Below are 23,905 nucleotides of genomic sequence, written 5' to 3' on the forward strand. Positions count from 1 at the left end.
TATACAGTATTACATGGCAATTAACATAATACAATTTAATTAATTGGCTATTCTCACCCAAAACCAAATCCCCTTGAGGTACACATGGGACTTCCCCATCCTCCCGCATCACCCACCAAGTGCACCCAGGTCCTTGAGCAAAAGCAATCCCACAGATGGGTTTGCCTTTGCCCGAGGCAGGAATAACCCAGACTGTCTTCCCCAGCATATTTTTTATGTGCACTACAGGGACTTTATTCCCATCTACAGTACATAAAAGTTTTGACTGGGCAGGGCCAGTTCGACTGGCAGATCCCCTCGTGTTGACTAACCAGGTGGCCTTTGCTAAATGTGTATCCCAATGTTTGAACATCCCACCACCCATTGCTCTCAGTGTAGTCTTTAACAGTCCATTGTATCGTTTGGTTTGCCCGGAGGCTGGTGCATGATAGGGGATGTGATATACCCACTCAGTGCCATGCTCTTTGGCCCAGGTGTCTATGAGGTTTTGGAAATGAGTCCCATTGTCTGGCTCAATTCTTTCTGGGGTGCCATGTCGCCATAAGACTTGCTTTTCAAGGCCCAGGATAGTGTTCTGGGCAGTGGCATGGGGCACGGGATATGTTTCCAGCCATCCAGTGGTTGCCTCCACCATTGTAAGCACGTAGCGCTTGCCTTGGTGGGTTTGTGGGAGTGTGATATAATCGATCTGCCAGGCCTCCACATATTTATATTTCAGCATCGTCCTCCACACCAGAGGGGCTTTAACCACTTGGTTTGCTTGATTGCAGCGCATGTTTCACATTCATGGATAACCTGTGCAACAGTGTCCATGGTCAAGTCCACCCCTCGATCACGAGCCCATCTACATGTTGCATCTCTTCCTTGACGACCTGAGGTGTCATGGGCCCACCAAGCTATAAATAATTCACCCTTATGTTGCCAGTCCAGATCCACCTGAGCCACTTCAGTCTTAGCAGCCTGTTCCACCTGCTGGTTGTTTTGTTGTTCTTCAGTGGCCCCACTCTTGGGTACATGACCATCTATGTGATGGACTTTTACAACCAGGTTCTCTACCCAGGCAGCAATATCTTGCCACAATGCGGCAGCCCAGATGGGTTTGCCTCTGCGCTGCCAATTGCTCCGCTTCCATTGCTGCAACCACCCCCACAGGGCATTTGCCACCATCCGTGAGTCAGTACAGAGAGAGAGCGCTGGCCACTTTTCTCGGTCAGCAATGTCTAAAGCCAGCTGGATGGCTTTCACCTCTGCAAACTGACTCAATTCACCTTCTCCTTCAGCAGTTTCTGCAACTTGTCATATAGGACTCCACACAGCAGCCTTCTACCTCCGATGCTTTCCCACAATACGACAGGACCCATCAGTGAACAGAGCATATTGCTTCTCATTTTCTGGTAGTTCATTATACAGCGGGGCCTCCTCAGCACACGTCACCTCCTCCTCTGGTGATATTCCGAAATCTTTGCTTCTGGCCAGTCCATGATCACTTCCAGGATTCCTGGGCAACTGGGGTTTCCTATTCGAGCACTGTGTGATCAGTGCAACCCACTTACTCCACGTAACATCAGTTGCATGATGTGTACAGGGGATCCTCCCTTTGAACATCCAGCCCAGCACCGGCAGTCGGGGTGCCAGGAGGAGCTGTGCTTCAGTACCAATGACTTCTGAAGCAGCTCAAACCCCTTCCTATGCTGCCAATATCTCTTTTTCAGTTGGAGTATAGCGGGCCTCAGATCCTCTGTATCCCCGACTCCAAAACCCTAGGGGTCGACCTCGAGCCTCCCCTGGTGCTTTCTGCCAGAGGTTCCAGGTAGGGCCATTCTTCCCGGCTGCGGTGCAGAGCACATTTTTTACATCTTGCCCTGCCCAGACTGGCCCCAGGGCTACTGCATGAACTATCTCCTGTTCAATTTGTTCAAAGGCTTGTCATTGCTCAGGGCCCCATTTGAAATCATTCTTCCGGGTCACTTGGTAGAGAGGGCTTACAATCAGACTGTAATTTGGAATATGCATTCTCCAAAACCCCACAATGCCTAAGAAAGCTTGTGTTTCTTTTTTGCTAGTTGGTAAAGACATGGCTGTTATTTTGTTGATCACATCCATTGGGATCTGACGATGTCCATCTTGCCATTTTATTCCTAGAAACTGGATCTCCTGTGCAGGTCCCTTGGCTTTATTTTATGGCAAAACCAGCCTTCAGAAGGATTTGGACTATTTTCTTCCCTTTCTCAAAAACTTCTGCTGTGTTGCCCCGTATGACAATATCATCAATGTACTGCAGGTGTTCCGGAGCTTCACCCTGTTCCAGTGCAGTCTGGATCAGTCCATGGCAAATGGTGGGGCTGTGTTTCCACCCCTGGGGCAGTCGGCTCCAGGTGTACTGGACGCCCCTCCAAGTGAAAGCAAACTGTGGCCTGCACTGCGCTGCCAAAGGGATTGAGAAAAACGCATTAGCGATATCAGTTGTGGCGTACCACTTGGCTGCCTTTGACTCCAGTTTGTATTGAAGTTCTAGCACATCTGGCATGGCAGCACTCAGCGGTGGCATGACTTCGTTCAGGCCACGATAGTCTACTGTTAGTCTCCACTCTCCGTTAGACTTTCGCATTGGCCATATGGGACTGTTAAAGGGTGAGCGAGTCTTGCTGATCACTCCTTGGCTCTCTGGCCCACAAATCACCTTATGGATGGGAATCAGGGAGTCTCTGTTGGTGTGATACTGCTGCTGTTGCACCATTGTGGTAGCGATTGGCACCTGTTGGTCTTCGACCTTCAGCACCCCCACAGCAGAAGGGTCCTTTGAGAGACCAGGCAAAGTGGACAGCTGGTTAATTTCCTCTGTCTCCAAGGCGGCTATACCAAAAGCCCACCGGTACCCTTTTGGGTCCTTGAAATACCCTCTCCTGAGGTAGTCTGCACCAAGGATGCACAGAGCCTCTGGGCCAGTCACAATGGGGTGCTTCTGACACTCATTCCCAGTTAGGCTCACTTCAGCCTCCAATAGAGGTAGTTGTTGGGATCCCCTGTCACTCCAGAAATACAGATGGGTTCTGCCCCTTTATAGCTTGATGGCATTAGGGTACACTGTGCACTGGTGTCTATTAGAGCCTTATACTCCTGTGGGTGTGATGTGTCAGGCCACTGAATCCACACAGTCCAGTAAACCCGGTTGTCCCTTTCCTCCACCTGGCTGAAGGCAGGGCCCCTCTAGTCCTGGTCATAGTATTTGTTACTCACTTCTTGTAAATGTGAATCAAAAGTCCCTTTATTAAGATCAGAAGTAAAATCAGCCCTTCTACTCTGTCTGGGGAACTGCTCACTGGAAACTGGAGCAGCAATTTTCCTGGAAGAACCCTCTTTTGTGACTGTTTTTCCTTGCAACTCACGTACCCGTGCCTCTAGGGTCGAGGTAGGTTTTCCATCCCACTTCCTCATGTCCTCTCCGTGGTCATGTAGGTAAAATCACAGGGTCACCCGTCATGTGGATCCACTATGTCCTCTCTCTTGAGCAGAGGGACACTTACTCCTAATGGCCAAGATACTGTTCCGTACAGGTGGGGAGTACGACATACGCTCTTTGTATCGCTAGAACTCCCAGGTCAGTTTCTTGGCTAACATGTCCGGCAGTTTCTCCACAGCCAAGATGCAGGCCCATAGAAAGGAAGACAGACTTTCTTCATATTGCCGGAGTTGACCAGCCAATTCATCCACTGTTTGTTCCTCTCCGTCTTTCCAGGTCATCACTGCCAATGAGTTGGCATATGAAGATGGTGCGCTCCGTACAAACTTCCACCACATGGGTTGTGTGCACTTGATTTCATCTGGAACTTTGGATAACTGCTTGTTGTTCAGGTCACCATAAATGACCTCCAGCACGGCTAATTCCCACAGGTAATGGATACCTCTCTCCATGGTGGTCCACTTGCCTGGGTGACATATAACATATTCCTTGAAGGCATACCTTTCTTCCACGCCTGACAGGAGTTGCCTCCAGAGGCTGAGGGCTTGTGTCCCTTTTCAAATTGCTTTGTCAATGCCCCCTTCCCTAGAAAGGGATCCCAGCTGCTTGGCTTCCCTACCCTCTAATTCCAGGCTACTGGCCCCATTATCCCAGCATTGGAGCAGCCAGGTGACAACGTGCTCGCCTGAATGACGGCTGAAATCCTTTTGTATATCTCGCAGCTCACTCAGGGTTAGGGAGCGGGTTCTCATTTACGGGTTCTGCCTCTTCCTCCTCGTGTTCTCATGATGGCCCTGGTTCATCTTCATCCCTTACTAAATGAGTTGATTTTCTTGTGTATTTCATCTTGTGTATAGGGGCGACTGATACTGGCACGGGTTGATTCTCTGGTTCAGCCGCAGTGCCTGTTGCCAGGGTTTGAGTAGCTGCAGTTCCTGTTGTGGGGGCTGGAGTAGCCGTGGTGCCTGTCAACAGGGTTTGACTAGCTGCAATGCCTATCATGGGGGCTGGAGATGTTGCAATGCCTGTTGCCAGGGTTTGAGTAGCTGCGGTGCCTGTCACGGGGGTTGGAGTAGCCGCAATGCCTGTTGCTGAGGTTTGAGTAACCACAGTGCCTGTCAATGGGGTTGGAGTAGTTGCGGTGCCCATTGCTGGGGTTTGAGTAGCCACAGTGCCCATCGCCAGAGTTGGAGTAGCCACAGTGCCTGTCGTGGGTGCTGGAGTTGTTGTGGTGCCTGTCGATGGGGTTTGAGTAGCTGCAGTGCCTGTCGATGGGGGTTGGAGTAGCCACGGTGCCTGTCGACGGGGGTTGATCTCTGGACGGTATTCTTAAATAATTGTTTAACCTTAAACAAAACCTGAACCACATTCAGGAGACACAGAAATAGGACCGTGCTGGTTTGAACATCCCAAGGATATTCAAAATTCTCAAGACCTGTTGTAACTATCCTGAAGGAGAAAAGGAAGGTGAAGCAGCAGGGGAAAATGTCCGTCCCCCCCCGTCTCCACCATAGATTGGTTCCCCAAGGAGAAAAGGTAAAACATGTAATTATGAATGGTTTCCAAAAAGTGGCTCCTGAGGTACGGCAAGGACAGCAATGCCGAGTACAAATACAAAAGTACGAATACAAAAATTAGTCTCATGACCAATATTTTTATCATATCATAAACCAGTAGTGTTACACAGTGCAGCAAAATGATATCCTTGGTCCAGCTCCCAGAGGTGATAAACAGCACAACAGGGAACACATACAGCAAGTAAGGTGTTACATAACACAACTTTGAGAGCAAGCACGACAACTTTGAGAGTAAATTAATCAACTTTGTGACCAGTGACTACTAAACCAATATGATGAATGCTTATAACAAATTTGCCTTAACACACTCTGGCCAGATCTGTCGTTGTCTCAACCCTTCGTGCCCCACATTGGGTGCCAAAAGGACTGTTGTGGTTTAACCTGGCAGGCAGCTAAACACCACACAGCCGTTCGCTCACTCCCCCACCACCAGTGGGATGGGGGAGAGAATTGACGGGGGGGGGGAATAAAATTTGTGGATTGAGATAAAGACAGTTTAATAGGACAGAAAAGGAAGGGAAAATAATAATAATAAAAATAATGATAAAGAATATGCAAAATAAGTGATGCACAATGCAATTGCTCGCCACCCACCAACCAATGCCCAGTCAGTTCCCAAGCAGTGGCCGCCACCCCCCAGCCAACTCCTCCCAGTTTATATACTGAGCATGACGTCCCATGGTATGGAATAGCCCTTTGGCCAGTTTGGGTCAGCTGTCCTGGCTGTGCCCCCTCCCGGCTTCTCGCTGACAGGGCATGGGAAGCTGAAAAGTCCTTGACTAGTGTAAGCACTGCTTAGCAACAACTAAAACATCGGTGTGTTATCAACATTGTTCTCGCCCTAAATCCAAAACACAGCACTGTACCAGCTACTAGGAAGAAAATTAACTCTATCCCAGCCGAAACCAGGACAGAAAATTATCAACCAAATATGTTTTTTTAAATTTAGGAACAGGTCTGCTTCTCGTTTGCTGTTTTCTTCCTCCTCCTCTACTGCTACTACCCCCACAAGCTTACTAAGAGTATTAAAACCCTAATGGGATCTGTGTTTACAAGACTTTTATACCTCTTACTTCCCCACCTGGAGTTATACAACTCTATCTGGATCCCATAATCATTTTGCCGCGGTGAAATTACACTGAGAATAATGTTACAGGATAGCAAATGCTGAGATATTAATACCACCTTGAAAGTGAAAAGAAGCACTGGGGGAGGCCTACATCAGCCCTAAGCCACAGAATGACATTTTTATGTACAAAACAGTTGAGAAGACAAATAAGCAACAGAACTTTTTCATTAGTGTTTACTGGATAAGACTGATGAGATTCATAGCCAAAAACTCTTAAAAATACAAATCCCAGATGGGCAGATTACGGTCCAGAATTGGAAACCTCACGCTTAACTGACAAACTGCAGCAACTATTACTACACAAATTCCGTTACAACCGTCACAATAACATTTTAAGAATGGCTTTTTTTTTTTAATCCAATGCAGAAAGGTTCGTTTTATCACAGGAAGGTGTCCAACTCACCCCCAAAGTCTCTGCCATCTACAGCAAAAGCCATAGCACAGAGTCAAATTTCAGCTCAATTTGATTTCTGAAAATTGCTTAACACTACATCACAAACAACTCATACATGTAAGTCAAAATATTTAATGGCTCAAACTATCTTTCCGTTGCTGTATTTACATTTCCCTTCAAAACCAGAGAAGTATATTATTTGGCTGAGTGCATAAACATATCCTGACACCATGACTTCTGTCTCCAAGATGAAGACATTTTAGGAAGCAAGAATTAGTTTATTTTATGAGGCAGACCTTAAAATACATCAAAATATCAAAAAAATAATACTCTTTTTTTTATTTTGCACACAAGCCCTGTAGATTTGCAGACTACAATACTAAATCACATTGTGGATTTGGAGCGGATGAGTGTTTTTTTTTCCTCAAGTGTCAGTAATTTTAAACCTGTTAAGGCTTGCAGTTCCCCTCCTGGTCATCTGAATTATTAAAAAAAACCTTTCTGACAAACCCATTTCATGATGGTTTTCTACACTCACTCTCTACATGTGTAACCAAAAATCAGCTGACTTAACTTTGCTCACCTGTGGAGAAATGGCATCATCCATCATGCTAACATCAAGCACAGAGACTGCATCCCAAAACAATTTTTGTTAAAGAATCTGAGCACCTAACAGAGGAGGGATCCCACTTACTCCGCTCAACTCCTGCAGTTTCACTATTAAGAATTTTTTTTTTATATATATATATTTGTTTTCAGTATTAAGACTGAGTTAAGAAGTGTTTTATGTTGTTATTTTTAAAGTGTGCTGGTTTTGGCTGGGATAGAGTTAATTTTCTTCATAGAAGCTAGTATGGGGCCGTGTTTTGGATTTGTGTTGGAAACAGTGTTGATAACACAGGGGTGTTTTAGTTACTGCTGAGCAGTGCTTACACAGAGTCAAGGCCTTTTCTGCCTCTCGCCCCACTCCACCAGCGAGCAGGCTGGGGGGGGCACAAGAAGCTGGGAGGGGACACAGCCGGGACAGCTGACCCCAACTGACCCAAGGGATATCCCACACCATATGACATCATGCTCAGCATATAAAGCTGGGGGAAGAAGGAGGAAGGGGGGGACGTTCGGAGTGATGGCGTTTGTCTTCCCAAGTAACTATTACACGTGATGGAGCCCTGCTTTCCTGGAGATGGCTGAACACCTGCCTGCCGATGGGAAGTAGTGAATGAATCCCTTGTTTTGCTTTGCGCACGTGGCTTTTGCTTTCCCTATTAAACTGTCTTTATCTCAAATGATGAGATGTCTCACTTTTACTCTTCCAATTCTCTCCCCCATCCCACCAGGGAGGAGTGAGCAAGCGGCTGTGTGGTGCTTAGTTGCCAGCTGAGGTTAAACCACAACATAAAGTTACATCTTTTAAATCATAAAGTGTTCGAGTGTTATGCCAATTCCTGGTGACACTTCCACAAGATTTCATGAGGCATAAAAAAGACCTACAAAAATAAAGCTGGTGAGGCTTTACAATGCTAAGCAATAACTGATAAGAGAACTAAAACTTAGCAGATGCATAATGTGTGTGTAAGGTCCAAAAGTCCTAACCCACTAGAAGTTTAAATCAGTAAGAGTATGCCAAAAATCCCACAGCCATGTCCCAACTTTCCCTACAGTAATTCACCATTTCTTCCTGTTAGCAAAAATCTTCTACCAGTAGCAAAACCTTCTACTGCTGTATAAAGTGGTCATGATCTAACTTCAGAAAGGCTTTCTTTGAGATGCTCTAGTTCCCAATGACCTCCTTTTAACACTAAAACAATGTTAAAACAAGCAAGCAGACACAGATGAATAGTAGGGGTCCTTATGTTAGCCTGCAAAGTGCACACTAATACATGCAGCATTTACTTTCCCTGAATTTCTAGAGATTTGTGGGGAAATGGTTCCTTTTTCTTCCCGCACTCTCTCCAAATGAGACTTCTGCCCTGAGAATCGGACTTCTCAGCCCTGTGCCACACCAGATGAGAACCTGAGACACACGGGGAGCAAGTTTAACGTCCTCTGACTGCCAGACCAGCTATTCCGATCACCTTGTCAGACAACCCAAACACAACTTTGTTTGGAAACTTCCACAAAATGATTCTGAAACATTCTTTTGTCCCACAAAATATCAGTGTCTAACGTAATCCTACTGCAACAACAGCCAACGGGGCTACTGTTACTCTTGCCACAACTTAATCAATAGGGAGAGATTACAATTTAACCAAGTAATGTAGTACTGGCAGTACCAGGGGAAATCCGGGCTGCTTAGTACTGCTGAGCAGACCTACGCCAGAAGAAAAAGGCCAATGCTTTCTGCTACAGGACTTTTTAGAAAATTACACAAGAAACAGCTCCTCGCAGCGAGAGGCTACAATGTATGTGAAGGTGAAGGCAAACTTCTCAATCCACCTTCTGGGTGCAGTTGCTTCCTTCTACTTCTCCCAACTTCATCTGCGGTTTCCTGTGTCAGCAAGAACACTTTCAGAGTCAAAACATCTGAAGGAATCCTCTCTTCAGGGCAGCATGAGATGTTAACAAGAAAAATAACTACCCCTGTCATGTTATTCCTCCTTTCACCACTGGCAAACATGACTAAAGAGTTTCAATACGCCCAAGTAAATTTTAATTGCCAAGCAGATAACCCACTGTGTAATCATCCCTCAAAGGTCCTCTTGCAATTAATAGACAGAAGAAGAGCTGCACATATGAAAACTTTTTCTGCACTCCAAAGGTCAGCTGGCTGAAGAACAGATTTCCCTTCTTTCCTTACAAACTTGTCTTCCTTATATCCTTAAAGCATTGTAGCTACAACACTCTTACTATATTAGAAACCAGATCTCTAGGAAAAAAAAACCCACACTTGAATCAAGTCTTCAGAACTTCAGGACAAGGCAAAGGTGGAAAGCTACAAGTTATAATTGGTAACCAAAAAGATGTTTGATGGGGGAGGGAAAAAAAGATGAAACCAAAATCCAGTATTTGGTTTCATGACTCCAGGACAGAAACACTGACACATTCCTCCATCACTAAACTCAAATTCCTAAGATGCTAGTCACCTAAGTTCTGCCTCACGGTTCACATAAGATTTTGTTGCAAACATGTACAAGGTACCTGCAGAAAACATCTGCTCTGAGCAAATGTCAGAACCTCTCCAAACAGAAGCCAAATCCAGATCAGAAAGGAAAGGTGTATTTTCCATTGAACTCTATTGCTTCTCCTATGCAATAACTGTGAAAATCTGCTGCACAGGGCTGTGCTGATGAAACTGGAGTATTTGATGTTATGTTGATGCCTTATGCCAGATGAGATCTATTTGTCTCTTCATAAGCTCTGAATCTCAAGAGCAAAATGTCAGTAAGCTCTTTTCTCAACTCTCACCCACTCTAACATGATTGAGATCCCAAAACTGTAATACCAGCATTAGGCAGGCAATGCAGCATTCACAACTTGACAACCTCCTCTGGAAATTCAGACAAGAAAATTCTTAATCCAAACACCCTTCCATTTCCCTCCCTAAAAAAAGAACTCATTTCAAAAAAAGAGCAGCCTGGGCAAGCAACCGACAGCTGTTAGAAATCCTAAAATGAACAGCAGATTTTTGTAAAGCAAGACAGACAGTGCTACAAAACACTGTATTCATGCCAGCGCTGGCCAAGGTTTCATGACAAATTGAGCAGCTTGCATTCAGAATAACTCTACAGCTGATGAAGCAGATCAGCTTCAGGCAAGTCATTTCCCCTGCACTGTTAGACCTCGCTCCCTCACCCCATGCAGAAATCATACTGCATAACCAGGATTGTGCATTCAGAGCACAGACATCAAACAGCTCCCATTTCCTGAAAGCAAGGCTCAGTGCTACCAGTTATTCCCACTTCTGCCCCACGCAAGGTATTTTAAAAGCTCAGAATTCAAAATTATCTCCAGTGGCCTATGACAAAAAAACACGCTACAAAGACCAACAGGGACCGGATATTTTTCTGAATGTAGACAATGGAACATAAACACAAATCAAAAAGTCAGACTGCATCACAGCTGAGCATCAATCTCTATCGGGAAGTATTGATATGTTTTCAGACGCTGAAAGGAAGTCATACAAAACACCATGCAACCTCTACTATTTAATGTGCTGCTCTCTACCATTAGTATCCATCCTTAAGTATTACATGCAAAATTAATCTCTAACCAGCTTTTTTCCTGTATCTAAATCCCAGAGCAGTATCACTGGGCCTCCAAACAAACGCAGTGGCAAACACTGAAGAGCTGCATTACTGACCATATCAGAATGAGATCAGGCCAATTTTGTTGGGGGCTGATGGGAAAGTTATTGTCTGAAAAGAACAGATCAAGGATGAGGCATTCTCACCTCTAGGGTAAAAAAAAAAAATAATTAAACATCTGTCAGGAACTAAAAGAAGATACCGCCTCTTAATATCACCAACAGGAAACCATTAGAGGTTTAAAAATCTGTTTCATAGACAGGAGTCAAAAGAAGTTAGATACCAAAATGCTTTTGAAAAAAATCTTACCTGACTCCTATTTTTATCTCCTTTGGTTTTGTAAAAACCTCCCCATATCTAACCCCAGGTCTATGGCTTTATGGGAGGTTACAGAGCCCACTCAGCGATGTCCCTCAATTCTAGGTTCTCCCACCACAGTTCAAAGGTGCAGCACAGCAGCCCCCGACCAGCTTGAACCGCTGCTGCAGGACACAAGCTTCCAAAGCCGGCAGTCCCCAGCCTTCCTCAAGCTCTCCACCCCGCAGCAATCACATTTCCTCTCACTCAAAGTAAAGCATCTGTCTGAACATTTCTTAGTATCCTGAGGTTGGAGGAAGTTCCTCTCTAACAAGAATAATTCTCTTCCATTTCCCCCTCATCACCTATACAGAACAAAAGGGGGGAAACAAAACGGGATACTAAGGAACATATGAAACAAGCAGGCAGCTACAGAACATTTATAGAGGTAGAACAAGCACATCTATCATTTTCAGTGCACAAAAATAATAACAAAAGCAGCAATGGAAAACTGCGAGGCACTGATTAACTACAGTTCATTGCATGAATTTGCTTAGGCAAATGCATAGTATCTCCCAAAATCTCTCCAACATCACAAGACTGAAGCAAAGTCAACCATCTTCTGAAAATGTCCGCAGAAGTCTTGAAACACTTGCTGCTCCTAACTAGCCAGGGAAAACTAACTCCCCATCCTTGAGAAGGAACAGCAGCTTAGCTGACCCCATGCACTACTGCTTAAATGCAATCAATTAGTCAACGAAAACTTCCAAAGGCATTCCGGGTCAAATACAACTAACTTCTCTGTGTCAGATCACCTTCTCTTCAAGCCACGCATGAAAGTTACATGCAGGTGTAAGTTACAAATACTTTCACCTGGCCCACCTACTTAGCTCTGGTAAAAAAATTTACAGCTGCATTTCCCTTTTTCTCCCATCTCAGCATTTACTGACCTAAATATGAGGTAGCAAATGGAATTACATGCAATACGCAGCAGGAACTGTAAACAGCTCAACAGAATTACTAAATGATGCCCTATAGACTTCACAAAGGTATTAGATTCTCAGAAAAAGATGTCATTTCATTTGTACACCTGTTAATTACATACTAACCCACCAGCAGGACAACCATGAAGCTTAAATGTCAAATACTTGCCAATAATTTTTACATCAGCAATCAGTATTTCCTAAAAGCATGGAACTTGGGCATTCAAGCCATCATCAAGCTATTCAATTAGCCTCTAACACAGATTAACAAGGATTCGTGTTGGTACATTCTCCACAGGATGAGACAGATGCAAATTTGACAGGTAAGAACTCCAGGACAGGGATATTAAAAAGAAAAGAAAAAGCTTAAAGGGTAAGTCTTGAGAATCACAATTTGTGATAAACAAAGTCAAGCAAATGTGAGCATATATTGAGAACAGTAAACCTGAAGTCCTACGAAGACCAGAAACAAGACATGGACAGATTCCGTAAGGTCATACAATACTCAATATTCACAGCTTCAGCAAACTTTTCTGTACTTCAAGGAAGAATCTTGTTCTGTCACATCACATACATTGACAAGATGCCAGTAAGAATGGCTTGGCTGCACGTAGACATTGTTTTAATGAATATATCTAAAAAAGAGTCCAGATAGTAACTTGACCACATGCACTTTAAGGCCGCCTCACTTTTTCCATTCTTCAGTTCTGGCTGGGGAGACATACTCAGAGCAGCATCTTTAGAGATCTCAAGCCTAATGAACAGAAAAGCTGCAATTAACTTTCCACTAGTTTATCTAGAAAGAAAGAAAACAAAGAACCATACTAATAAGATTTTAAAACACTGGTGTTTTAATTTTCAGATCTCCACCAATGAATTACTCATGTTTACCAGTATTTCTGGATGCCAAAGAATGACCATCATCTGCTTAAATCTTTCACCTCTCTGAACAGAAGAGGAAGCCAGAATTGGTGGCCCAGGTGTTCACATGCCCCCTGTTTCAACAAGTCGCCTCATAAGTGTCTTAACTTGGGAGGAAAAAGCACAGCTGGATGCCTTCCTGTAAGGACTCTCGTTGCTTGCAGACAAATTCTGTGTAACATTTCTTTTATCATCCTACCTATTTGTATTTTTGTAAAAAAATGGGGACTTGTTTTTCTATATTGTTTTTGGTCTCTGACCTCCCTCTCTTTCATTCTCTCAGGTCTATTCCCCCTTCTCCTGCATTGCAGCATCCAGCTTTTCTCCCACAAAGGGATAGGATTTCTTCTGAGGACAGATTTTTTTTCTTCCTCCCTCCATCTAATCCATTTATGCTTTCTCTTTCCTGTATATGCCAATCCTTATCTCATGCGAAAAAGAAGCTTGAAAGCTCTACTATAAGTCTCACAGCCACAACTAAACCTAGCAGACGTGAGAAAGGCATAAAAATCACTGAGACATCAAGAAATAACACTCGGGTCCCCCTGCTTGCAACAGCCAAATGAGGATGTTAAGAATTTGTTTGAAGACACTACTCCTGCAATCTTTTCAGGTTTCCCTCTTCTATGGAAAGAGAATGTCTTAACTTCCAAATTTTTTCAATGCTAACCACACACCAATAGAGATTTAGGCAAATACAGAAAAATCAGCACACAGATTTTCCAGTTGTATAAACCTCAAATGTGTTCAACCTTCTCCTAATTGACACTCTTCAATACTGACATTTTCTCCTTTCTTAGGTTTTTGTTGCAGCGATCTAGAAACACTAATAATGATTCGTAATAGCAACAATATTTTATTAAAACCAGACACTTTTCACAGCATCATTTTTCCCAAAATATGCAATTTCAGAAGATTTTAAGTAATAGGTATATCACAGCCTGACAGAGTTCCTTTGTTTCACTGTTTTCAAAGGTAGTATGCTTCCAGCCGCCCGGCAGCAAATAGAGATGAATTAAGCATAATCAAAACAGCAGAGTTTTCACAAGCCTTGCCCATAACATTTAAAGCACCATCAAGAAACGTGCTCGAACTCATCACTTCCAGTATTTTCTGTAAAAATGCTACACAACTAGTAAGCGGCACAATATCCACAGCCTTGCCAGAGTGTTACTGCCATTCTACAGGCGAAGAAACAAAGAAGAAAGGATGCATCAAAACCCACACAAATTATGAGAAGTATGAGAATCTTCTGGTTGGTAACCCTATACTTACTGCTCGAGACTACACTGCTTCAGAGGAGGTAACTTAGAAATGTGTGATATGGTATTTTGAAATTAGAACCAGTATTTAAAAAATTTTGTATATTACGCATCACTGCTCTTTAATCTTTAAAAAAAAATTCTAGGCCTAATATTTTAGCTATCTGATACATATGTGCTTTGAATTTTACTTTGGAGGGTTTGGAAGGGTGTTACAAAACAGGAGGAGGGAGGAAAGAGATTAATACAGATAAAATGCATTAAAATAAAGTTGAAAAATTAACTTCTAGCCAGACACTATTTTAAATTACTCTTGTAACTGCTTTACAGTCTTAGAATTAGATAGGTGACAGAAAAAAGTTGTCGATCTAAAAAAAGCAATGAAATCTTAAAGACATTCTTGCACTTTAAGAACTAAAGAATAAATTGTGTTTGATTCTTTGGAAATGTTACTCAAAGAAATAAAAACAAAACAAAACAAAATTAATTACAGATATTCTAAATAGCCAAGTATTTACTCCAAAAGTTCATTAAAGTATGTAAAACATCTTTTGAAGCTGTACATTCCTTTCTTCCTTGGGAACAAAGTACTGTATAATAACTAGGACACTGGACAATTAAGAGGAGATGGTCTCTGCTCCCCGTTTTATAACTGGCATAAAAGATGTTCAAATCACTGATGTCCATTTCTGTTCCCTCAAAGGTATACTGGGGGAGGAAGAGGGGGTTTTTGCTTGTTTGTTTAAAAGACTACCCTATGATCCTTGCCATTGACTTTTTTTTTTTTTTTTAAAATTCCTTATTTCTGGTTTCATATTCCTTATTCTTAACATTTAACTCACTGTGTTATCCTTTCCTCAGCATACTAGCAAAAATTATATTACTCAGCAACCACGGACTATCAAGAACTTGATATGGACAAGTAAGCTCTCCTAATCACTAGACTAACTTTAATATGTACACATTTCCCTTCAATTCTACGTGAGTTTAAAAACATGCAACATCACCTTTGTTATACTCGGTAGCTAGCAGGGTAACTAAACTATTTTGAAAACCTAGACATCATAACCAAGCAAAGGTTCATAAACTAGGCTATACAAAAAGCAACTTTCTTAGTTACCCTACAAAAAAAAAAATCCATTTGAGTACTTAAGCCATCTCTAATCCTTTACCAACTTTTCATAGTAATTGAAATCACTGAATTTATATTTGCTCAAAAATGAACTTCACCATAGTTATTACACAAACTCTGCAAAACAGATATTGATTAGTGTATGCACTACTTCAGAGAGAGAAAAAAGGGCCTGGCCACAAGTCAACATGTGAGTTTTATTTCCACAACTCATACGCAGAAGAATTTTTACTTTGAGTATATTATATTATATAATATATATTACATTTGAAAACAGCCGTTCCTATGTCTGATCAGTTCAATTCTTTTCTCACTTCTTCTTTTCTGACTAAAGCCACAAGAAATATAGACTGTACAAAGGGTGCTATTTTTCTGTAAACAGGTTATGCTATAGCTTTGTTGCTGTTCCTCAAACTGAACTGGAACTCCAAAGTTGTAAACTTGCAGATTAAATCACATTTAACTGATGGCTCTTCAAACATACAGATCATGCCACTATATTAGGACTAGAAGCAACACCAAACCAGAGCAAGAGGAGCATGGAGCTGACAACAGCCCAATGCAATTCATGAAGCTACGAGGTCACCTCTGCCTATTGAACAAGCATGCCTGGGTTTTTGAAACTTCCCATCACTTTCTAAACTCAGCAACTCACAAAAAAATCTCTAGTGGTCAAGTAAAGAGTCACAAGGACTCACCCGTGTTGTAGGACATTAGCAAAATCAGACCCAGAAAATGCAGGTTCTGAAATTGAGTATCTACCTAGAAGCGAAGATGCATCTTGAGAGTAACTCTAATTTTAAATCTTCCAGAGTTTTCATCAGGGCAGGAATTACATCTTCTCCTACATGCTTTATAATCTATCAGAAAAAAAAACCTGATCTCTTTTGTGCCTGTCCTTTATCAGCAACACTCCAGAAGCTGCGGGAATTTTTTTTTTTTTCAGTTTCATTCCCCACTGCTTTGCTGATGGGTGACCCCAGGTATGCAGAGGGGACACAGCTCAAAGCAGGAGGTTCTCTGTGGTGGCTGTAAGACAAACAAAATTAGTCTCCTGCTTGTTCTTCCTGCTTACAGCACCAGATCATATAGATACTCAAACACATTAATTTAACAAAGAAAACAACTTTTGGTGCCAGCATTCAAAAAAGTGATATAAGCAATACTTTTAGGCATGAAAAAAACCCACTTTCAAGCATTAAAAGTCTGTTTTAACAAGTGTTATCCTGAGCAAAATATTCAACGAACAAAAGACATTTGCATTTCATTATAGAATTACATTTGCCCAGACAACCACACACTTCAAACCTGAAGTGTAGCTTGAGAGAAATCCTGAGACATTTTGTCTTCACTTTGTTTTTACCTCAGGACAGAACTATTTACCTACAAGTAAAAAACAAATAGATAAAAATAAAATCCACTTTTTAGCAATGAAGAACAGGTCAAAAAAAAAGAAAAAGAGGGAGGTAAAGAAAGGGATAGAAAACAAAGGCAGAGCACAATCCAGAGTCTAGGATCAAACCTGAATCCTTACTCTTGCTTCCCCAGAAGTAAACACGCCACAGAGAATAACCCCTGTAGCTTCAGTCAGCCTGAAATGCAAATAGCGTATCTGTGATCTCTGGTCGTTCAGCAACACAGGGATCTCCTCAAGGTGAAAGGAAGGAGAAAACAAACACAAAAAAAAAAAAAAAAAAAAGAAAAAAATCCATGGAAGCCAGGAAGAATGATGAATAGAAAGATGGGACAGGAGAAAATGAGACATTTCCCAGTAGAAAAATGAGATGTTAAAATAGGGAAAGAATGTGTAAGACTTCTTGTGAGGGGAAGAGAAGCTTATCTAAAGGAAGAGGCCAAAAGACCACAACAGAGTTAAAACTGGATTAGTCATTTAAAATCCCAGTAGTAAAATAGCATCTTTTCCTGATAGCTTCTTTATGTGGTTTCTCCAGTACCCATTTCTGAAGAGAGGGGTACACACATTCAATTAGCTCAGAACAGCACAGGAAAATGCAAGTGAAGAGACAAATGCGTGAGAGTCATTCAACTTGTCATCCTTCCAAAAGACAGAGGTATCACTGTATTGTGAAACCACCTTTTTGTTTAGTAGAAACTTCTAGACAGCTTCTGAAATCTACATCCCAGCTCTAAAACAGTGCATTTAATTATGCCAATCAGTCTTGATAAATGACTGCTTCTAGAGCTTCTCTATGGTGTCTTCAGCTCTAATGAATCAATGTCCCCTTTGCACCTTGTATTGCAACCCAGTAAGTCCCTTCCTCAACTTGAACTTTTGCTTCTGCTGTATAGCAAGTCATCACCACCAGCCAGTACGGAATAGAGTACAAAAGTAGGTGAAATTCATTTACTAGGGTGAGAATATAGAGAAATCTATTTTCTACTAGGAGCTAAGCTTTCACTTTCACGTTACCTTTACTCTTTGGACAGCTGATCTCTGCTTATTTCACAAGCATTTGTGATATCTTCTCACCAACATTTATATTTTTAAAATTCTGTTGCTTCTATAAAGAAACTAATTAGGGAGCTATACAATACTTTCGCTCAACAGTTACTGGTTTGGGTTTTTAATGTTATTAGCGAACTTGGATATATTAAACAGATATATTTGGGCTAAAACAGATTTGTCAAGTGTTGTACTAAATTAAAAAAACACGACAAACAAGACACATTACACCTGTATCTCCCAGAAGTGTGAGTTGATTACATAATCTCTCTCTTAATACCAGAGGCACAAATAAAGTAGGGAAAAAAAAATCAATTGTAACTTTATAATACACAGTCACAGTCAGTAACAAAACAGCAGCAAACCACAGAGTCTTCATTTCCAGCTTCACCAGGCTCAAGGAGCAGACACACTTTGGATGACACCAACATTCTTCTCCGAAAAGAGTAAGAGTCTGAAGAGCACAGTATGAATTTGAAAGAGACCATGTGTTTCTCCTGCTGTTTTCTGCAATTACTGCTTGAGCAAGGGTTAACTTTAATTTATTAAATAGTTACTGGCAATCCTGAGGAAGAAGCATTGCTCTCTAAGCCATTTATTCTTTGTCCATATAAATTAACGAAAATCAGTCAGTGTCATTTTACCAGTGTAGACACTGCTCAGACCTTGATCAGGTTGTCTCTCTAAACTGATCATATCCTCACTTCAGGCTCTGTCTATTCTCTGCCAATGATTCCCTCTCTGCGGCTTGTATTTTTGAGGCACTGTGCCCAGAACTTAACGTTGTGGGCACTCCTAACAGTTTGGAAGAACATAAACTGTCTGGGGCTGGATAATGAGAACGTTTTCTAGAAGATCGCTGCCTGCATCAATTCTTAGTTAAGTCTGAGGGGGTTTTGCAATACAGTATGCAATGGTTCAAGCTTACGGTAAAGGAAAGGAAAAAAAATCAAGCTTTCTCACTAGCTGCCTATTGAAAATAGTTTCAACACAACTCATCAGCACGCTTCCAGCAGAAGCCGGTGTGAATGAATAAATACAAACTGAGCAAAAATATTGTGAACACACCACTTAGCAATCCTACAGTATTTATGGCAACTTCTTAAGTGTTTAGTAAACATTTATGCTCCAGAACCTGTGAAATAGAAAGGACTAAGGGTGGGAAAGAGCTTAAAATCTTTCAAGAAGCAGCAAAGCCACAGTGGGTTTGGAGAGATAATGAGTGTACTTGAACACTTACTCTCAAGACCTCTGTCACAAAAATCCTTATGTGAAGATAACTGATAACAAAACATTTGCAGAAACTAGACATATTTCAATTACCAATGAAAAATACAACTGTTTTAAAAAGTGAGAAGGGAAATGAGAGGATTGTAATGGCTCTCATAACCATTTCTGGGAAAGAAAAGACTGTCCAGAAAAGTGGAGAAAAGGCAAGTGGGTGCATTCATTGGTAGAAAGGTAACAAATTGGTGGAATGTAATTTGATATGGAAGAAAGTGAGTTGGAGCCACAAACCAACTTGGGGAACCAGATGGTTCTGAAAACACTGCAAGGACATTGTTCTTCAAAACATCCATTCACCTTGACTTCAGAGCTGAATCCTCTGTCTGCCCAGCACAGCTGAAAGCTTCTAATCAATGATGCATACAGGCAATGGCCAAGTATCAGTTACAAGCATTACCTCATTCAAAATGAAAAAAACGAGGGGTAAAAACAGGCAACCAAGGCAGTCTAACTTGAGAACAAGTCATTCCTAAAATAAATGTTCAAAATTATGAAAGGACTCTTGGTATTCCCAAAACTGACATGCTTTGCTGAAGTTTCCTCCGGAATGTCAGTACCGGTGAATCAGTGGAGATTGAGAGCAGTTTCAAAATCTAAGGGCATCCATAAAGTGGACGCAATGCATTCCTCCTTCACATTAGCAATTGTACATTTAAAGAGAAAACTCCTCTGTAGAAAGTAATGAGGACTATAAGAGGACTTTACCACAGTGAAAATTAAATGAGGGAAAACCAACCAGCTACAGTCCTATTTTTCTGATGTAACTACTCAAGATACCTGATTTTATAAAGAATTTCGTTCCAAGGATCATATTAGAGAAACTCTGACATTTTTCTGCACCTTTCATCATCTTTCTAGCAAGCTGATGGGGTGACTGACAAACAAGTGAATAACTCAACTTTTTGGTGACTCTCTGCAGTGAATACTGTGCGTATTTGCAACAAGCTACCCCAAGCCTTATTGTTAAATTTGCAGTAAGCATATAATAATAAAAATACCCAAGAACAAAATAAAAAGTTGCAAAAAGTAAGAAGGCCATAACTGGGGTGTGTGCAGGTACTTTGTTTGTTTGCTTAAGAAGAGGACTCCCCAGCCAACAGCACTTCCATCAGTCTCAGGGGGATTCTCTGTGAACTAATTAATGAAGAATTGGATGCTCACAAGGACAAACTCAAAACAATTGAAAAAGCTAGAAATCCTTTCTATTACATAACTTGTCTGGCTGATTCCAAATCAAAACACAGGCTGAGATCCAAACTGGAGGAAAAGGCTAACAGAATATAGTTCCTCTTGTTTTCCCTTAGCATTTAACACCGAAGAACTCAGTGTCTAACCTCATTTTTTGTTTGCATAGGCAACTACATCTCAGGCCACTGCAAAATGGTAAACTGTGGAAATAAAAACACACAGCTCAATTCAGAATGAGCACATTTGAGAAAACCCACTACAACTGACAACCTCAAGATCCAGCAAGTTCTCAATACAAACTTTTTTCTGACTACAAAAACACTGTCAAGAAGAGGTGTTAAAAATAATTAAATTGGTACAGGAGTTCTGAAATCCAAGGAGATCCCAGCTGGTGACAGGTCCCTCATCCAGGGACCAGACTCGCTGGCAACACACTGTGTACAGTAAAGTACCTGCAAGTGTTCCATGTTGGTAATATCATACGTGACTTCATAGAGTGGATAAATAATTATTTAGGAAGCAAATCCATGTTCACATACTTCTCAAAATAACTCTGACCAGAGCCTGGGAATTGCCAGCAAATGCCTTTAAAGCAGACAACAATATCCTTTCAGAATGTCTCCTGTTAAAGTAAAACTTTTGTACAAAGGAATTAAGTCTCTCTACAGACAAAACCTAAAAAATATGAAGCAAGTACAAACATAACCTTTGCCAATGCAGGTCTGCAGAACCCAGAAAAGCAACATCTCAATATGGTGTAAATAATTGCAATTATCACAACAACAATGTTAGCCATTGTGTTTCTCATGTCAGGAAAGGGAACGAAGATTACAAATATGCACAATCTACTGAAGTGATTTTTCATTTTAATGCAACAGGTAGATGACAGTAGAGAGAGCAATTGCTGCTTGCTTTTAATTTGGTCAAGAGAGCTAAAGGAACTAGGCCAAGACCCAGAAAAACACACAATCATACACTGAACCAGTGAAGAACAGTCAGCTAAAAACATCTCAAAGTTGAACAAAAACAATCACCTTTTCAAACATCAGTCTGACCTGTAGATCTATACAAACCAGTTTCATACACCTCTGCCAAACTAGAGATGTCTTACTTCCCACAGCAGTATGTTTTCAAAACTTCAGCTCCTTTCCAGCAAGTTAACATATGCAACAAGACTTAAAGCAAAACATGAAGTTTATACGCTTTGCCCTGTGCCCAATGCTTATTTCTACATAGCAGGATTCATAGCTGTAAAAAACACAATGCCAACACTGTTCTCCTTCTCTACACCAGCAGAATGTTCCGTACTAAAACCAAAGTGTCCCAGCTGCAGGATCCAAGAGAGCTATCCAACCTGGACATGTATTTAGCATTTCTCTCCCTCTCTTGTTTTGGGTCGGTTTTTTTTAAAGTTTCCATCCGACCCTCAGCTCTAATCCTGACTATTCAAGAGGCACAGGTGGTTACATATCTGGGACTAGAGACAGTTCTCAAATTTATTAAAAATTTAAAACTTAAGCTGCTCTGGAAAGCCTACGGTTAATGCAAAGTGTACTTTCTGGTCCTAATCCAGTGACAAGTGAGCATTTGTCCATAGCATAACACAGCCAGATTTCAGCACAGTTCAACACAAATTGCATTCTCTGTTCATGTAAGGCCAACATTCAGAAGACAATGAAGTTTTGCACTTCCAGATAGGGAGATATTAATGAGGCAGCTGATGGTCATGAAGGTCAGCAATAACAGGAAAAGTACTGACACTGGATTGAAAGAAAAGAAAGGAGATAAAAGAAAGAGTAGAAAGGATTTGTGTAATTTCTGTTAACTGTATGTCTGGCTCTGCTCGGTGTAAACGCCACCTGAATTCTAGGGTCAAGATGCATCAGGAAAAAAGAGAAATTATGTTTCACTTTAAAAAAAAAAAATCAAGCAAAGAGTTAGTAGATATATGATAGTTTTAAATAATTTTTAATTGCTAATGTTATCTATTTTCCTGTCTGCTATTAAAAATAAATTACTATCAAAAGAAAGGAAATTTAACAACTCTTGAAGCAGACACACTGTAGTTTGCTAATTTACTGGAAAAAAGAGAAATGTAAAGAAACCGACAAGGAAAATAGACCGCTCTATACAACGATGGCTTACATGCCTCTACATGAGTAGTTCTATAGCAGTCACAACAACCTCCATGAAACCTTAGTGTATTTCAATCAAAGCAAGTGGGAACCTATGTATAGTTATTCTCAACAAAGTCTGTAGTTTGTTTATAGAAAACCATTTTCAGGTTTCCAAGAGTAAGTCCAGAAGATCTACTCTGAAAAGTAGTACTACAATACTACAGAGCACATGCAGGTGAAAACTCACCCAAAAGATAGCTTTGTCTTAAGATCCCCAGTAAATTTTCAGTTTCAATCTTTGGTCATAGATTATCCTGACAACGATCCTACATGTGACTTCTCTTTGCACCTTTGACATTCCTTCTGCGCATCTCCTCACCCACCAACCCCCCTTGCCCCACAACTTCCACGAGTCCAAAGAGCATCCCAATGAAACCGGGTGACCTCACCTTTCATTTTGACAGTGGGAGAATTGGGTCCAGCCGATTGCTTCCTCCATCCTCTCCAGTTCTGGCAAAGGCTCTCTGCCTCAGAGATGAAGGAACAAAGAGAGTCTTCTTCAAAGCGATCAGAGTCTTCAAATGAAAACCTCTCCCCGTCCTCCCACTCTGCAAACATGAGTTCCATCACATCCGACAGGCGACGTGGGGGAAAAAGAAGAAAGACAGAAACAGCACTGCTCACTTTTAACAGGTGGATGGACTTGAGGGCTCCTGCAACACTTAAAATCTCAATTCTGATTCGATCCCCATACTATAGTAGCAGGAAAAACAGTGCCAGCGCTATCTGAGGTGGGAGAAGCAGGAAATCAACTAAGGGGAAGCTCATAAAAATCCCAGAAAAAAACCCAAGTTCTTTAAAAAGTTAAAAAAATGCTCATGTCCACAAAATGTACTTGAGGCGCAGGGGGTCTGGTTAGTCTACGAGAGCTGCCTCCAGGCGGGACAGGTGCCTGCCGGCCACACGGAAGGTCTGGAGGCTTCCGACGCCAACGGCCCCGGCGCTGGACGACGAGGGAAGGGGCCGGTTTCCTTCTCCGGGGCTCCCGCTGAGGGAAAGCAGGTATCTGTGCGCAGGGCCAGGTCTCCCTGAGGTTGTGCTTTTCTCACTCTCGGTGCAGGAACCGGAGGGAGGGCGAGGGCGGGAAGGGGCAGCGGAGGGGGAAGGTGGGGGGGGAACAACTTCCCTCCCGCTCGCTGAGGCTTAAAAACGGCCCGGCGGGGCCGGGGCGCCCGCGGCGGGGGCGGCGCGACCTCCCGGCGGCTCGTCACCGGCGCCAGCGGGCGGCGGGCAGCGGCTCCGGCCTCATGGGGGCGCGGGCGGCGGCAGGCGGGGAGAGAGCCCTGCTCTGGTCGCCGGCGGGTAGGGGCGGGGGGCAGCCGGTCGTCGTCGCCGCCGCCGCTCCCGTCGCGGCTGGACCCCGCGGCTCTAGGTGCCCATGGCCAGCGGG

The 23,905-nt window shown here is 42.3% G+C and overlaps 1 protein-coding gene across 2 annotated transcripts in view; it reads right to left on the minus strand.

Annotated features, from left to right (window-relative positions):
• ZSWIM8 (zinc finger SWIM-type containing 8) overlaps window positions 1–23,594 on the minus strand; it is a 71,224-nt gene extending 47,630 nt beyond the window's left edge. For both annotated transcript variants that reach the window (XM_076338499.1, XM_076338498.1), the window contains exon 1: window positions 22,905–23,594. In XM_076338499.1, coding sequence (XP_076194614.1) covers window positions 22,905–23,082 — 178 coding nt within the window. In that variant the 5' untranslated portion in view covers window positions 23,083–23,594. The remainder of the gene's footprint in view (window positions 1–22,904) is intronic.
• Window positions 23,595–23,905: the final 311 nt, after the last annotated feature.

The sequence above is a fragment of the Aptenodytes patagonicus genome, chromosome 5 (genome assembly GCF_965638725.1).
Source record: "Aptenodytes patagonicus chromosome 5, bAptPat1.pri.cur, whole genome shotgun sequence".
In the NCBI taxonomy this organism is placed as follows: domain Eukaryota; kingdom Metazoa; phylum Chordata; class Aves; order Sphenisciformes; family Spheniscidae; genus Aptenodytes; species Aptenodytes patagonicus.